Here is a 16,112-nt window from a genome sequence, read left to right on the forward strand (position 1 = left end):
TGTGAAATTCGCTAATAGGTAGAGCTTTCTAAAGAGGAATGTAAATACTTACTGTTTTATTGCCATGATTAATAAAAAGCTTTCTGATGACAAAAACTTACTTTTGTTATTGCCGTGGTCAATAATAAAAAGAGCTTCCTGAGGAGAAATGTAAATGTTCACTTTGTCAAAGCCAGTGGCGCCATAAGGCCTTGAGAGCAGATGGCCCTTTATTCTGCTTTTGGTTCAGGGTGTCACTGGGAAATCATGAATCAAATGAAAATTACTGTTATTATTGGCTTTATTACATCTAAAATAGTCACATTTTTACATTATTACAGGCTTGGTTGTGTTCAGCACTTTGGCTAGTGGAGTAGCAATTGTTACCTCATGAAATTGGTGTTTCACAGTGGAAAGAAAAGACAGTTAATGAAAAAAATATAGTTTTTATTTACTTATTTACTGAACTCGAAATTTAGAAAAATGTCATCATGATTTCCAGATAAAGGCTGGGAAAGAAAAAGTGACACAGAGCAACACTAGCTCATAAAAACCAAGTTTAAAAATGCTCTTCATCAATAGATAATTCTTATTTAGCAAATTTCAGATCAATTGAAGTCCCAGCCCGAGTGCTAATTTTTTCATGTGGCCCTTTGGGAAAATTATTTGCCCACCCCTGATCAAGGTCATTGATAAGCAGAGCTCTCTGGAGATAAACATTCACTTTTTATTTGGTCAGGGTAAATGATAAAAGGAGCTCTCTGGAGAGATATGTAATTATAAACTTTTTAATTGTCGTGCTCATTGACAAAAGTAGCCCTGTACAGAGAAATGAGATTCTCTGCAGTGCGTTCCACACGTCGTCTGTGCGTATTGCGTCACCACGTTGAGGGGGGCGTGGCTCCGCTGGCATTCAACATGCGTCGTGGGCGGACTGAAAGGGGGGGACGAGGTGCGCGAGTGACAGTAGACGTAGTCCAGCAGCTCGAGAGTCTGACTCCAGTCACTAACCCGAGTTGTCCGAGCTCAACTTAAAGGTTCTTCTGGCGGCACAGAGAAAGTGAACTTGCGTTGAGCCGCTGTGTGTGACTGAGGGCGTCCTGTTTCCTCCAGTCTGAGGGATTGCGATGCCCTCTGACTTTATCTCCCTTTTCAGCGGGGACCCCGACCTGACTTCTCCCAGATCCTTATACACCAAAGGTAAAAACAAATATATATAGATTTTTTTTTTTATGTCGCTTTATTTTCCACTTGTCGCTGCTTTATTTTTGTTATAAATATGTTTGTAACTTATTTGTTTATTTATTTTTCAATAACTTTGCAGTGGCCACGAGCCAATTTGAGTCCCACTCATGTGTAAAGTTGCCTCCTCCGACAACACGTCTGCTCTTAATATTCCGCTTTTCTAGTTTGGTATCTCGTGTAGAGTCATTTAAATGCTCATAATGTCCTTCAGTCGCTGTCTTTCTATCCTGGAGCAAGGTGAAGTGGTGGGGTTTTTTTTGTTTGTTTTTTTTGCATACTGAAGCCCTCAGCAGCTGTATGCACACCGGTCAGACCAGTTTATTTCTCTGCCAGCTGAAAAATATCGCTTTCTATTTTCTGTTGGTCGTTTGAAGAGGCCATCAGAGCGCCACCCGCCCCCTTCAGGGGATGCACAGGCACGGCGTGGCCCATAGGGCGGCGCGAGAGAGCCCCCCATTAATATAACCTGAGTGGTCATCGGCCAGTGGGCCCTGCAGCAGATCAAATAACTGAACTGAGCTGAACTGAACTTCTTACACCAGGTGTGGGGCTCATAAGCTCACTTCTGAAATAGTTTTCACATAAAAGCTTTAGATGGCAAAAAAAAACAACAACAACTTGTATCTCCTAAAGCATTTTCTGATAAAGCAGTAGTTTACCATAGATGAGGGGAAAATGTATGTACATAACCTCTTCCAAGCTTTAGAGTTCACGCATTTGTGAGAAGTACTCATATTTCAAAAAAATATATCAGCTTGTTTTCCTTCTTTTTTGACAAATAGTTACTATTCAGAAGGTGTCGCTGCTGTTGGAAAAAGAAGTAATGGACCGTTTGTAAAAACATTATTTTATGATATACTGTTGTTTAAAATGCCCTTAGAATATTTGATCAAACCCTATTTGAGGCAGAGATCAAGACTTTTGTAATGTATATTACTCACGAATAGCACAGGAGTATCACTGATCTGTTTCATTGCATTGGTAACTCATCTCCACCTGTTACAAGTTTTCAGCAAACCCCTGCAGCATAAAGCTGGCCTATTGTGTGCAAGTGGTCCATGACTGTGAGCCATTTCAAACAGTTTGTACCTGAATCCATAAAGTATAGGGTGGGGGAAACATAACTTTGGCTCAATAGTTTGTTTTTTCTACTTTTAGTGACATTCATTTGATTGATTGATTTCCGCACGACTCCATGGATATGATGTGACACTCTTACTAGTGTTAGTTACATGGTTATAGTGAAAGCACGGAATCCGTTGCAATCCTGTTCATTTTCATGTAAAGAAAAAGGAATAACTCAGCAGTTTGCCAGTTAAAGATCATTTGGGCAGTTCATAAGAATTAAGTAATGCCACTTTTGTGCTCTGGGTCATAGGAGTGAATCATTGCTGTGCAGTACTGTATTTCCCATTCTTGCTTCAGCACTCACTGTACCATCTTGTGGCATAAAGTGGTATTACAAGCTGTGGCTGTCGAGTTAGCTTATCACTTCTGTGCGTTTCTCCAATAATTATTGTCAGTTTGTTTTTTACTGTAACTTTGATAAATATACGTTAAACTTTTAATATTAATTTCATCGAAATAGTTGATTCACCTCTTAGTAGAATTCAGCTTATCACAACAAGTGAAATTAATTAGTGTTTAAGATTAATGTGGCCCGAATAAAACAGATTTTTTTTTTCCCCTAAACAAAAAGCACAAACTGTTGATTGGTTCCAGCCATCAGACCTTAGTCTGGATAAAGTGAGTATAAAAGCTGTATGGAATAAAAGTTTAATCCATTACATTCTTGTGGAGTGTATTGTCTGTGCCATGTTTATATGGCGATGACTGAAAGATAATCTTGTGACTCCCTCTCTCCTTTTATTCCAAATGACCAGACTAAATGCAGCTCTTTGTTCCACGTTAAGCCTTAAACCTGCTATTCAAACTGTCTGTCCTGAATTTCAGTATGTTGACTCACTGGATATTTTGTCAACTTTTATTTCCCAACTCATTGTTTTGAGAAGAAAATGCTGGTTAAGTTAGTAATCTTTTGCCAAAATTTAACACTTTTTTCGGGTTTGCAGCTGAATCACGGGTCCAATGGCTGGCTTGTATATAACACCGGATAAAAAATGAGTTCCTTTTTCAAACAGTTGACTTCAAACGAAACATTGCCATGGTGTTATTATAACACGTTGCCTCCATAATCAGTTCCATTTGTATTTATTCTCCAATAAAAATATTGACAATACATATAAAAAAATGGGAGTCACCCAGAAAGGTCAAGAATGATTATTCATGGAAAACTCTGGTTTAATATTTGCCTCTAGATAAAACCTCCCTGTACTGTAAACTATCAGTTCACTCAATAAATCAGCAGAAATTCCTTTGAAATCTAAATGTTCACCGGTCTTACTTATACTTTGTTTGAATACCAATCACTCTTTTGTGTGTTTGTGTAAACACAGTTGACTCGGGGGGTGTGTGTGTGCGTGTGTGTGTGTGTGTGTGTGTGTGTGTGTGTGTGTGTGAGGAGAAGTTAGTTTTCACATCTCGCCGACAACGCTGATTGACCTCGTCTGTCTTTAGATTCACTCATGTCAGGGAGCTCCTCGGTGCTGACAAGTCGTTCCGAACACTTGAATTAAAAGAAGCCCGTCATTTCTGAACAGGACTTGCTGTGAATTGTAGTAAATGTTTCCTCTCATGTTTAGGGCTTCCTTCCCTAAATCTGCTTTGAACCTCTCACTTATAAAAAGGAACTCATATTTTTGGCCTGCGAGTAGTCGAGGGAATACCGAGGAAAAACATCCCACTGTAACAATAGCACTCCGGACAGGAATGCTTATCTTTCTGTCTTGTAATGGACTGCAGGTTAATGGAAGTAATAAAACGTCTTCCCACCAGTTGCACTTTAAGGGTGAAGAATGTTATAGCTTTCCCGTAACTTTGTCAGGCCCGCGAAAGAATTGTAAAGCCTCAGATCTCGACATAGTTTTGTGCTTCTTCTTTTTTTTTTTTTCTTCTTCTTTTTTTATTGACACCCACCAAACCCAGGACAATCATTAACTATCTGGCTGCTCTGTGTATAAACCTGAGCTTAAATAGCACTCTATTAATATTGACTCTGCTGTGTTAAGCAAACCTAGCAGCATGCACTTAAAAGTATCTGACTGCCTTGAAAGCTTGTTGATATTGGCTGATGAAAGAAACAATGCGACAAGACAGTGGGTGAGATCTAGAAAAATAAGGAACTATCTGGAGTTTGAGCGCCACGAACAGGGAATATGAACGCATACAAACATTTGGAGGTTTTTGAATTAAGTTTCCAAACTGCTGAAGTGTAAAAGAGTCTGATTTGTCAAGACCATATATGTTTAGGCTTTTATTTTGTTTGGCTTTACCTGCAATGATGGCCACTTTTGAGCATTATTCCTCATAGAGACTTGTGCATTTGATTGGAAGCACAATACATTTTTTTCTGCATTATTTTATCCATTTGGGGAAAAAAAAAAAAAAAAAACATCACGGGAGAGGATTTAGAACATTTTTATTTCATGTGGCCTGACATATTTTACTTTTGACCCAGTTGACTTGTGAACTTGATTCCACTGTGATCACGCTGAACCTCATCGAGCGAATTCTTTCTGGTGTCTTCATCTGTTTAACATGAAATCCAACCTGTTCTGCAGAACACAGCAGGCTGTTTTGTTATCTGGCGTATTTTTTTTTCTTCTTCTTAATATCTTTGTCACGTGTTACAAATTCATTCCTGACCTACTGGTGTCTTTAAAAAAAAAAAACACATTCTACTTCCCTTAAGTCGTATACTTGTCACAGTGTTGTGAAGTAATATAACCCCCTCAGTATTCTGTGACTGTAGTGTCACAGTAGATGTTGGTCTATCTGGTAATGTTGCCACCATTTACACATTGTCGCTCATTTGAGAAGAGCGACATAACAGAGTAGCTGGATACACCTGAACAGCCCAATGACAGACCAAATGAAAGACATTTCTAATACATAATTATGTGAAATCTCTTTTGTTTAGTGCTGTAGCAATTAAAGTCCACGTGTTGGAAATATAAGGCCAACTTTTTCTGGCAATCATCTGCATATATTCAATGTTTAACTGTGGATGATCTAATTCAACACAATGTTGTGTGACCTTGCCTTCATTTAAATCTCTTTGATCAATTATTAACACTAACCAAACACCAGTAAGGAGTCTAATCAGGGTTTGGACAAAATGTCACCTGCTTTGGTATTTACTGCACACCTGGGACTTTGTTTTGGCCGCAGCAAATCACTGAATGAGTGGTTTAACCTGCACAAGCTCCCAGAGCTGATAATAAAAAGCTTCTCTGTGTGTGATTGTTGATGTATTGATGCCCACAAGTTCTAGTTTTGGCTTCCACACCCAGAAATATCCTCTGAATTGCTGCTGCTGTTGTTGTTCAGCGTCAGATTGTTTGCATTACATATGCATATGTAACAGAAATTTGTAAAACTGGAGAAGCACTGATGATCTTCTCCTGTGATCTACAGATCCATTTAATATTTATGTTGTCAAAATAACAATTCGTCGAACCTATTGGTTGTTTTTGATGAAATCCAACATTTGTTCCACTCAAGGTTCATAAAAATCTGACTTTTATTTTGTATGTCGTCCTCCTAACTGGCACACAAGCAAACTGGCCTGGGAATACATTTATCTGGCTTGAAATACAGAGTAAAGTAATAACTACAATGTTTAAACAGTATTTGAGAAATATCCCATAACGTCAAAATATTCGATACGAGTATTTCACATGAAATTGATGAACAGGTGATATTTTGTTTTTAGTCAACACTACTTAGCAGTAATTGAAGTGTTTCATCTGTGCATATTCATTTATCTGCGGTGTCTGCAGTTAGTGCATGCAGTTCTTGAGTAGATTTTCTCGTTAGCATGCTGTTGTTGCTGTGTTTCTGTCCTGCAAGTAATGTATTTTTTTTTTTTAAATGTTCTCGAGAGGAGTAGGAAACATTTTTTCTGGGTTAAGTTTGATCTTTCTAGGTTAGTGGGTTTAGCAGGCTCCGTGAAATGGAAAGAAAGTGTTGCTCATGAGTGGAGATTCGATAAAATTCCACACACCAGAGCAGGCGACCTCTCTGAAAAAGTACTGTGACGTACAAATTGAAGCACTGTGATATGGAGTTTAAAGTTAAATAGTGCAGTCGTGTATTCAAAGTGAGAGTTCTGCTTCCTCGTTCCTCATCGGTCCCCTCTGCCAGGGACGTAAGTACAGAAATACAGTTTCCTTGAGAATTTCCATTAAATAATGTTGGACTGCACAAACCACAGTGCAGAAGCATGCATCCATTCTCAGATTGAGCTGGTAAAGTGTTGAGACAGAGTCTGTTTTCAGTGTTGGAGGCCTCCTTGCTTTCTGGAATATTTCTCACACTCTTTTGTGAAAAGCCAAAAGCCCCTGTGAGATCTAACGGCCTCCCCTTGTGTTTCTCTCCGTAACAAGATGATTCTGAAGTCAGACATTAAATATTAAATGTGGTGAATCTTGGCCGGCTTGTCTCTTTCCATTGGACAGATGAGATGCTGCAGTTATGGTGTCTGAAACTTGTGCACAGTGTGAGAAGTTCTTCTGGCCCGCGGTAAAAGAAACCCAGTATATAAACTATGGTGCATTGAACTTTCATTTCACTGTATGTAAGATCCCGCCCTGTCAACATGTGATGATTAATAAACAATAATAAACTAGGATCTGCTTCATAACCTACATAATACAAAGAGGAATTTCAGACGGAGTCGGGCCTCCCAGCCTCAAGCAGACATTTGTTTATTGTACATTGGAAAACCAGAAACCGAAAAAACACTTCCATTTGTAATCCAATACTGCAACTCCCCTTTTGTGAAGCCTATCATATTCAGTTTTTTGTTGACACTGTGCCAGGGAGCTGTTGACTCGTCACGTTTTCAACAACAGCTCTCACAAGTGGTTTGGGCTGTTTGAAGGCTGACTGCTGTGACCTCCAACACCAGCGCTCTGACTGGAGTCTGTCATCATGTCCACCCTCCGCTGCAGCAGCCGTCCTGTCCACCATCACAGTTACTGCACCGTGTTGGTTGTGTGAATTATGCCCGCAGTGGCCGACTGTAATTAGCCTATCTATCATCCTGCCACATTGTCTTTTCATCTAGTGCAGCCCTGGATCCGTGGTGCTTTTGCTGTGACAGCCGACAGTGACGGATTCAATCCAACAATAATTAGCAGTGTGCGGCTCAAAAGATGAACAATATGGTCAAATATGCAAATATGTGCAGTGAGGCTTAGTAAAGACATTTTTTTCATCTTTATGAAAAGTGCCTTATTTATCTGCATGTTGATTAGATTTTTATTTTTTTTTTTCATTTTGTGGCACCAGGTGAGGTAACTTTGCTCAAAAGTGGAGTCCCGAGCTGCAGGAGAGGTTTCGTTTATGCGCCTTAGGTTGCACGTTGCAATACTGTGTTCATGCAAATTTCTGATCAACCTGCCGTACAAGTTATCCAGCCATCACTCTGCTCAGACAGAACAACCACGCTCACCCACGGGCAATTCAGAGTGACCAGTTAACCTCAAAAAGTATGTGTTTGAACTGTGGAAGGAAATCGCACTACCTGGAGCAAATGGGAGAGCATACGATCTCTGCATAGAAAGGTTCCCGGACTCAAACCAGGGATTTTCTCCCCTGTGAGGGGAGAGTGCTAACCACTACCTCACCAGTATATCCAAGAGCAGTTACAGTGTTGCTAGGTCATGATCATAGGACACGTGCCCTCAGCTTTCCTCCCACCTGCCGTTCATGTTTTGAAACGGCGTATCGCCGCTACACCCCATGGTTGCAAACACATGATCCAGGTCTGTGTTGCCTTCAGGGGATGGCTCTGTCCTGAGTGACTTTGTTTTTGCCTTTTACACAATTTGTCACATGACAAGGTTTCCCGATAGAGGCTCACTCAACCGGGTGGTGGTGGTGGTGGGGGGGCGGGTATCCATGACCTTCAGAAATCATCAAGACCTTTGACCTGAAGTAGTGAATGACTCCAACACTGACATTCCTCTTATCTGTGTTTTCATTTCATATTTCTGAGTCATCTGCTGCTTCCTCGGCAGACTGGCAAGGGCTCCCATGAATCGCCCCGCTGGTCCCTCTGATTCTCCCCTGTATCCTGTCATTGTTTGTGTTCTCGCTTCTTACACTTAAAAGACCCCAGTGATGTGAAACTGTCCCACTGAGCCCTCTGCCCGCATTAAATATAGTAAGAGTGAAGACGAGGGACAGAATAATGCATATTCAACAAACCGGCAACTCGGAGCTCTCTCAGCCTTTAATGGCAGCAGTGAAGCTAAAAATTAAAAAATAAAAATGATGACAGCCCTATAGTTTTCATTTCGGATACTGATTGTGCAGTTTGAAAGATTTTCACCTTTATTTAGTTTTAAAACAATAAACAAAGATAAACAAGAATTGTGAGGAATACACTTGGAATGGAATACATATCTACATTTGGAAACCATGAGTTAAAAAAAAATACATTCAAATATACATGTGTTGTATAAAATAGGATACAATTTATTTATTCATTTATTTGCAGTCAAAGTGTTTTTCAGTTGAAGGCGTTTTTTGTCATTGTATGTTTACAACAATATTACAAGAAGACATAAAATAAACCAGACCAAACTAAAACAAGTGCACCTTAAAAAGATTACAATACCATCAAAAAGCTAATTACTTTTGTAGTGCATTGAAATGTGTGACCTTCCGTTGCAATTTTGTTTTCTTCTGAAATGTTTTAAGATCCGATTTTTGTTTGTGCTCCTCCTTGATATATATATATATATATATATATATATGTAACTTTTAAATTATGATTACAAAGAATGAAACTACAAAGTTTGACATATTTCAGTCTAATGTAAATCTAATATGTATGGGAGTTCTGCAGTTTAATTTAACTTTTGCATTTTTACTTTTTTGGATACGCCTTTATAAAACACACACACACACACACACACACACACACACACACACACACACACACACACACACACACAGTTCTTCATATCTAATAATGTAGAAAAAGTCGCATTGGTTTTGTTTAATGTGAAACCAGACGGGTCTCATTTATGTTTATCACCACACACAGTGAAGGCATCTCAATCAGGATGAAGACGAGTCGAAACATGACAGAGCGAGTGACAGTGAACTCAGGTAACTCTGGAGTATTTATGATAATTTCTTCAATAATTTCTCTGTTTCTTTTAATCCCTGATTGTTTGAACTGAACAAAGCATGTTTTATCTCCTCTTTAATGAGTGTATTCGCACCGTGACACCTCAGTGGTGTGACATGATGCCAAAATTACAGTATTAAGGTTAAACTCCCTTTTTGCCGCTCCCCTATGTATCAGCGTTCGCTATTAAATAACATCATTAATGCAAGCTGCAACTTGTTTATATCGTGAGCAAAAGAAACATGACTCCAATATATTTCGTTACTGAGTGTGCATTTTCATATAAGTCACGTTTAAGCAAGAAGGACATGACAGTGAACAACCTTCAAACACCAGTTTTGCTTGTATAAATGAAATGAAAAGAGTGCTGGATTAAAGGTACAACATTTCACATTTCATTATGTTGCCAAGACACCGGATTGTAAGTTGTTACTGAAGTCAAAGTCCAATAGACACAACCTGCTTTCATCCAAATCAAGATTATGGTATTAAATAGTCACACAGAGGCCAGAACGGCTCCGTTGTTGTGTGACAACGTTGTTTGCTGCTTCTCAGTCAGTCACCCTTCTTGCAGTCTGCTTTTGCCTCACTAATCGGCAGACATTTTAAATCCTTTATTAGCCCCTGCAGCAAATCTTCTTATGTAACTGAGAGCTGAAGGTTCAAGCTCCAGCTCTTTCTCGAATTCTGTCATGAATTGTTATGGATGTGAAAAGTGTCAAGTCTGAAAGCTCTAAGATTTAGTAAACCGGTGAGGAATGACTGCACAGTCTGTATGAGCTGGAGTGGAGCAAGTGAGGATTTTGCAATGCCTGGAGCAGTGATTGTTTTGAAATGGGCTCTCGGTTTACAAAATGTTGGCTTTAGGTTTCTAGTCCTACATACTGCCTTGCTTTCTGTTCTTTTGTGAACTTGTCAGTGCCTCAAGACTCGAGATTCCCAGTGCGCACAAAATGTTGTCACAATGCCGGATCCCTTAGGTTTGAAACTCTCTATTTCCTTGTTTCTGCACAAGTTTTCCCACAAGGTTTAAAAAAGCAGGTTTTCTGTTTGTTTATTTATTTTATTCACATTTGTTATGGTGGTTTTTGATTGTGTTGTTTAAGAGAAAACTGATTGTGTTTTTCTAAAGACTTGTGACGGTTTTGTAATGAGGTGTTGCATGAACACTCTCAGGGCGCCATCGCTCTAATAACACTGGCCTGAAGCTGCCGTATGTAGATTTTCTTTCTTCACTAATCTCCCCGTGTATTGCTTTGAGCAGCACGTCAAGCTCAGTCAAGCCACTTCAGCAAATAGTTTGTAAAGATTTTGTATAGATTAAAAGTTGTGCTAAGTAGTGGGCTTGAGAGTCACTGGATGGCGGATTTTATTACCTGCATGGCTACTGTTTATAAGTGTGCTCGGTTTACCGGCTACTGGGTGTGGCTCAGCGTTTACTGTACTGACTGTTTCTCATGCAGCGGTGTATCAGCGCACTTATAAACTCTGTGGAAATGATCTTTAAGTCAATATTCAGTATTTGGGAACATTTCTTTCTGCTATGCAGTTCTCAACTCATTAGAATCGTTGCACGTTATCTCATAATATGTCATGGGTGCTCATGTAAAGTAATGGTGTTAAGAAAAAAATCCCTCATTAATCCAGAAGAGAATTCTAATACTCTGCCGCCCTTCAAACAAACAAGTTAGAATAAAATGAGTATATTCAGACCTGAAACTCTGTATTAAAGTTATATAAGAAAAAAAACACCCACACGTATAGAAGCACAAAAGGATTACAGTTAATTGGGACCCGATAGTAAGCAGATTGTGCAGTGCAGTGGTGTGTGCTCTCACCTCACAGCTCGACAGCACTCAGTTCAAGTCTGATGGAAGTTTTCGTCTCCTCCGAGTCTGAGGGTGTCTGAGGGTGTCACAGTCCAAAAAAACATGCATTTGAATGTGTCACTGTGTAAGCTCTGTAATGGACTGGTACCCTGTCCATCGACTGGGACCAGCTCCAGCTCTGCTCTGAAATGAGTAAAGTCAGTGGAACATGGATGGATGGGTCGAGACGGTGGACATACAAGAGATACTGGTGTTGTGACAGCAGGAGCAAAAGAGCACGGTGTGGAGGAAGGGATTATGTGCGGTACAGGTGGTATTTTATTTGATCAATAATTGGTGTTTTGTTTCTCAAACCCCTTTTGGACAAGGTAAAGGTTTGACTTATTGTTAGACAAGCTGGAAAACCTTGTGAGGCGTGAATAGTTTTCAAAATGCTTATGGTATTGCTTTAATACCTGAGTGCAATTAATGAAGCGCCTTGCTGATGTCACACTGTGAAAGAGTGCGTGCAGCGTTGCTAAAGCCTCTTCCTGTTGCCTCAGCTCGATTTCTCCAGTGAAATACCAGTATTGGCACACCAAACATATGGTGGGGAAAACTGTAGTCTGTCACTAACGTTTTTGTGTGTGAGTGTAATCTCCTCCGAGCCTGCGGTTACTCGATGATTCTATCACTGCCGTTGAGGGCTGATTTCCCTGGAAGCGTTGTGTGGAGGAGTTTTCTAAGTTCCAGTCATTTGTATGTAAACATTGGCCCTTTTTCGGCGGCTGCACATGAATGTGAGCCTGCATGGCCACTGTCCTCTGTAGATGCTTTGAATTCCACGGCTTTCCGAAGTCGCGCTTTCATGTGAAGCTCAGTGACTGCCTGGTTGATCTTTCGAGTCTGCTGGTGAGCGCACAGCTGAAGGTACTCTTGAAATCCATTTTTCCAAGTTGTATCCCCTCCTACGCTCAGTATCACTAACTTCACTGCACTGCGGTGAGGATATTCAACACGACAGAGCTACTTTGTTTTTGAGCAGGACCCATTGCTGGGTGCTTTAGCCCTCACAGGACTCGCCCTCTGTGGGCTGTTTTGTGAAGTTTTGTTGAAAGCAAATCACGTAAACTGAGGCCTGGAGATTGTTGCTGGTAGCTTTAGGATTAGCCCGACTGAAAAAACATGTGCCACAATGACTTGAGGCCTGTCTGCTGGAAGTGACCCAGAGCTTCACTCACTTTCTCACAAAAAATGCCGACAATTACTGAGACTCCGGCCACTGAGATGCAGCAGATACTTTATAACAAGCATTTCTTTCTGCTAGATTGTTTTTTAATTCAAAATCTAATCAAAACAAAACGGTAACCATAATGTATTCATTAAAGCTGCTGCAGTATCGGTGTGGAAAGTTGCTTGATTCATTCCTGAGTCCAGAGTTTCTTCATATTTGTAACTCGGAACATATCAGCTCCCTTAAACTCTGCCCCGGGAAGCTTGTTGGATTGTTTCAGTAAGAACTAAAAATGAAATTGAAAGTCATTGATTCTAATTATATTTGTGGTGTGGTTTTCACTTCTGCAACAAAATTTAATAAAAGGAAAAGTCACTATTCTGCTCCAGCACTTCCTCAACATCTAACTTGAAAGAAATGTGTAAAACCAATATTAAAGTAGATTTTATGTTTAATCATTTTATTGTTCTACAATATGACTTTTATTCCAGTGTGGACAATGTTGATAATCTTCTGATACAAATGGTAGTTTAAAGTCAATGTGATTTTTATTGTATGGTGATGCCAATATGAAAGCTACTTTAAAATAATATGGATAAAACCATTCTCTGTGTCTGATGTTTTGTCCCTGCTTGTCCTTATGGCTGATCAAAAAATGAGTTGCAATATCAATTATTATATATTAACATTTATGTAGCACAGTCCAGTTTCATAGGTGATCGACAGTCTGACAAAGGGCAGAGGGGGTTGTTCAAGGGTAGGCAGCCGTGGGGACAACAGAGAACAGGATGGTATGATTTTTTTATATTTGCACATGCTCACAAATTTAAATATTGTTAATGTTTAACTACACAGAGCAATAACATTTTAGAGACCAGGGGAATAAGGAGTTGAATGAAACAAATCAATAAAAGGTGTGTAAAATTAGTTAACAGTGGATGTTATTGTCACATGATGAGGATGAGTAAGAAAAATATAATTGTACATCTTAAATATTTTTAAGTAAATTTCCATAAAACACAAAAAAGATAAACACCAAGTTCAAAAAAAACAGCAGCAACAACAACAACGTGTAATTATAAATTACATAGGACGCCATAAAAGCCAGACTAAAGTTGAGGTGAGAATGTTTTAATTCTACTCTTAAATGTATAATTTGGCCTGATTCAGATTCTCCTGAAGACTCTTGACTGGCTCCAAGTCTCTAACCAGTGTCTGAGTATACGCACGATAACTGTGATTTCCCATGCTTCAGCTGTGGTTTGGTCATTCTTATGTGTTTCCTCATCAGACGCATGTGACTTTGTCATGCTCCTTCCTGAATGCAATAAATGGTTCAAAGCAATGATGACATCTCCTCTTGCAATGTGTGCTGTTGTGCTCCGGGCTGTAAAGTAAGAGAGAGTGTATTCAGCAGTTTGAGTCATCAGGCTTGACGCAATCGTTCGAACAGTAACGACAGACTCCGCAGTCAAAATGAAAGTTGTGTGACATGTATTCCAGGAACAGCTGTGAGTACTTCACGATAAAGTGGTAGGTCTACTAATCCCAGTGGGAACAATGTGGATCGAACCCACGACTGGCTTCACAAAGGACAGTATGCAAAATGGAGACTTGTGTTTATGATTTGACTCGACTGAATTGCCATATAACCTCACCACTATCTTTATTGACCTAGAGTAAAATGATATAAAACCCTTGAGGCTCACCTCAGATAATATCAATGATTGTCCCATAACTATTAAACTTTATCAACACTAACCGTAATTAATCACTCATCATGAAGGCAGGCGTATATGTTTGTTCATTATGTCCGTGACAGAAGTGTCTGACAAAAAGAGTTTACTGAATTCATGAACTGATCTCTGGATGTGAAAGGGTGATCGCAGGTCGGTTAAACGTCCCCAGGAGGAAGCACATATTTGGCTATTGTGATTCATGCTGTCGGCAAAGTCGGGGATTGTTACATTTGGCACATCATACAGTAATTAAGATGTCAATATTGATCCCTGTCATTGGTGAGTAGTTGTTAGACGTATTTGAGTGTTTTTTTTAATGTGCCTTTGCTGAGTCATTGTAAAAAGAAAAAGAAAAAAACCTGATTGCAGAAAAAACCCGAGTGGATGTTTTCAGATGAAAACATTAAATACACTCGCTCAGCCTCTGAATCCATTCATACTTACATTGTGTTGACTTTCCTCTTCCACAGAATTAATGTTTCTTTGCTTATTTTCAGACAGTTAATTGGTTGTCTTGTGCTGTCTCACAAGTTTACACATGTTCTTGATATATCCTGATCCAAAAAAATGACTTTTTAGTTTTTTACCGTAGTGCTCGGAGAAGATCCATGCATGCCGAGGGAGAACATGCAAACTCCACACAGAATCCAAACAAGACTTGAACCCGGGACGTTCTTGTTGTATGTCGGAGGATGCTAACCAATGCACCACCGTATGCCGCAATTTACACAAGCCAAGTATTTCAGAATTTGAATACAACTATTACCAAGCCTTCAAAAACCACAAATTAAACATTTCTGGCAGGAGTTGGGTCAACGTGAAATGAAAACATAAAGCGATATCAGAAAAACGAATAGAAAAATAGTGATTTCATTATTAATATTAAAGTAACCTTGCATAACACAATTATCAATGGTCCCTCCATCACCTTTTTATAGATAGACGATGAAGAGGCTACGTGAAGATCATGCAGACTAGACACCTTGCAGTAGATATTCAAATAATTGCCACGATACAGTGCTGTTGTAGTGCTGTCCTGCAGCCGAGGCTTGGTTCTACAGACTTTGTCGGCCTTCAAGAGAGTGAAACGCTCTAAAGACTTGTCCCCAGTTCGGTGTTGCTATGGAGTCGCTGGCAGCCTTCATGTAGGCTTGGCTGTAAACATTTCAGGGTTGTTGTACATGGTTTGCCGCAGGTGCCAGCCCCTCTACTGTTCCTTTTCCTCTTTGCCGATTGGAACAATCTCTAAATGTGCGAGCAAGGTGAGTCTAGCTTGTCCTGCTCATTAAGTTTGAAGTCGTAACCCTCTGCGCTCAGTCACCTGCGTATCCGAGTGGCTCGGTTATTTGGTCCTCAGTTTTGTAGGTTATAGTACTGCTTTGTTTCTGCTTGGCAGGATTCCACACAATAATACCACGAACCTGTCGAGCAAGATGCGGTACAGAAAAAGGGTCTGGAGCACAGTAAACAAGACTGGCTGAGAGGTAGGTGGAGTGGAGGAGGGGGACAGAAGGGAGTTAAATCAGTCACTCAGCCAAAAAACCAGTGCCACGCCCCAGGTGCCAGGGCTAGTAAGAGCAAGCAGCAGGAATGTGGGAGAAATGAATGGGAGTGTAAGTCCTGTCATTCACATGGTGAGTGCTTTCTCTCTCTATTTCTTCACCTTTAGCCTGCGCTACTTACCGTAAAACATGAGACAAGGCACGGCGAAGGTATGAAAAGTAAAAGTATTCTTAAAGCTGGCTCCAGGAAAAAGAAAACTCTCTGTGTGCGGTTCGTTACTTACCCCCGGATGAGTGGAACCAAGCGAGGGAAGCAGCTCCTGAAGGTGGACTCCTTCT

The 16,112-nt window shown here is 40.0% G+C and overlaps 1 protein-coding gene across 1 annotated transcript in view; it reads left to right on the forward strand.

Moving 5' to 3' along the window:
• Positions 1–937: 937 nt before the first annotated feature.
• The window catches only part of nfat5b (nuclear factor of activated T cells 5b), a 36,034-nt gene continuing 20,859 nt past the window's right edge, over positions 938–16,112 (forward strand). Inside the window, exon 1 of the mRNA XM_080492600.1 lies at positions 938–1,179. Within this exon, the coding sequence (XP_080348726.1) occupies positions 1,107–1,179 (73 nt within the window). The 5' untranslated portion in view covers positions 938–1,106. The remainder of the gene's footprint in view (positions 1,180–16,112) is intronic.

The sequence above is a fragment of the Lipophrys pholis genome (assembly GCF_963383615.2).
Source record: "Lipophrys pholis genome assembly, chromosome: 2".
NCBI classification, from domain to species: Eukaryota; Metazoa; Chordata; class Actinopteri; order Blenniiformes; family Blenniidae; genus Lipophrys; species Lipophrys pholis.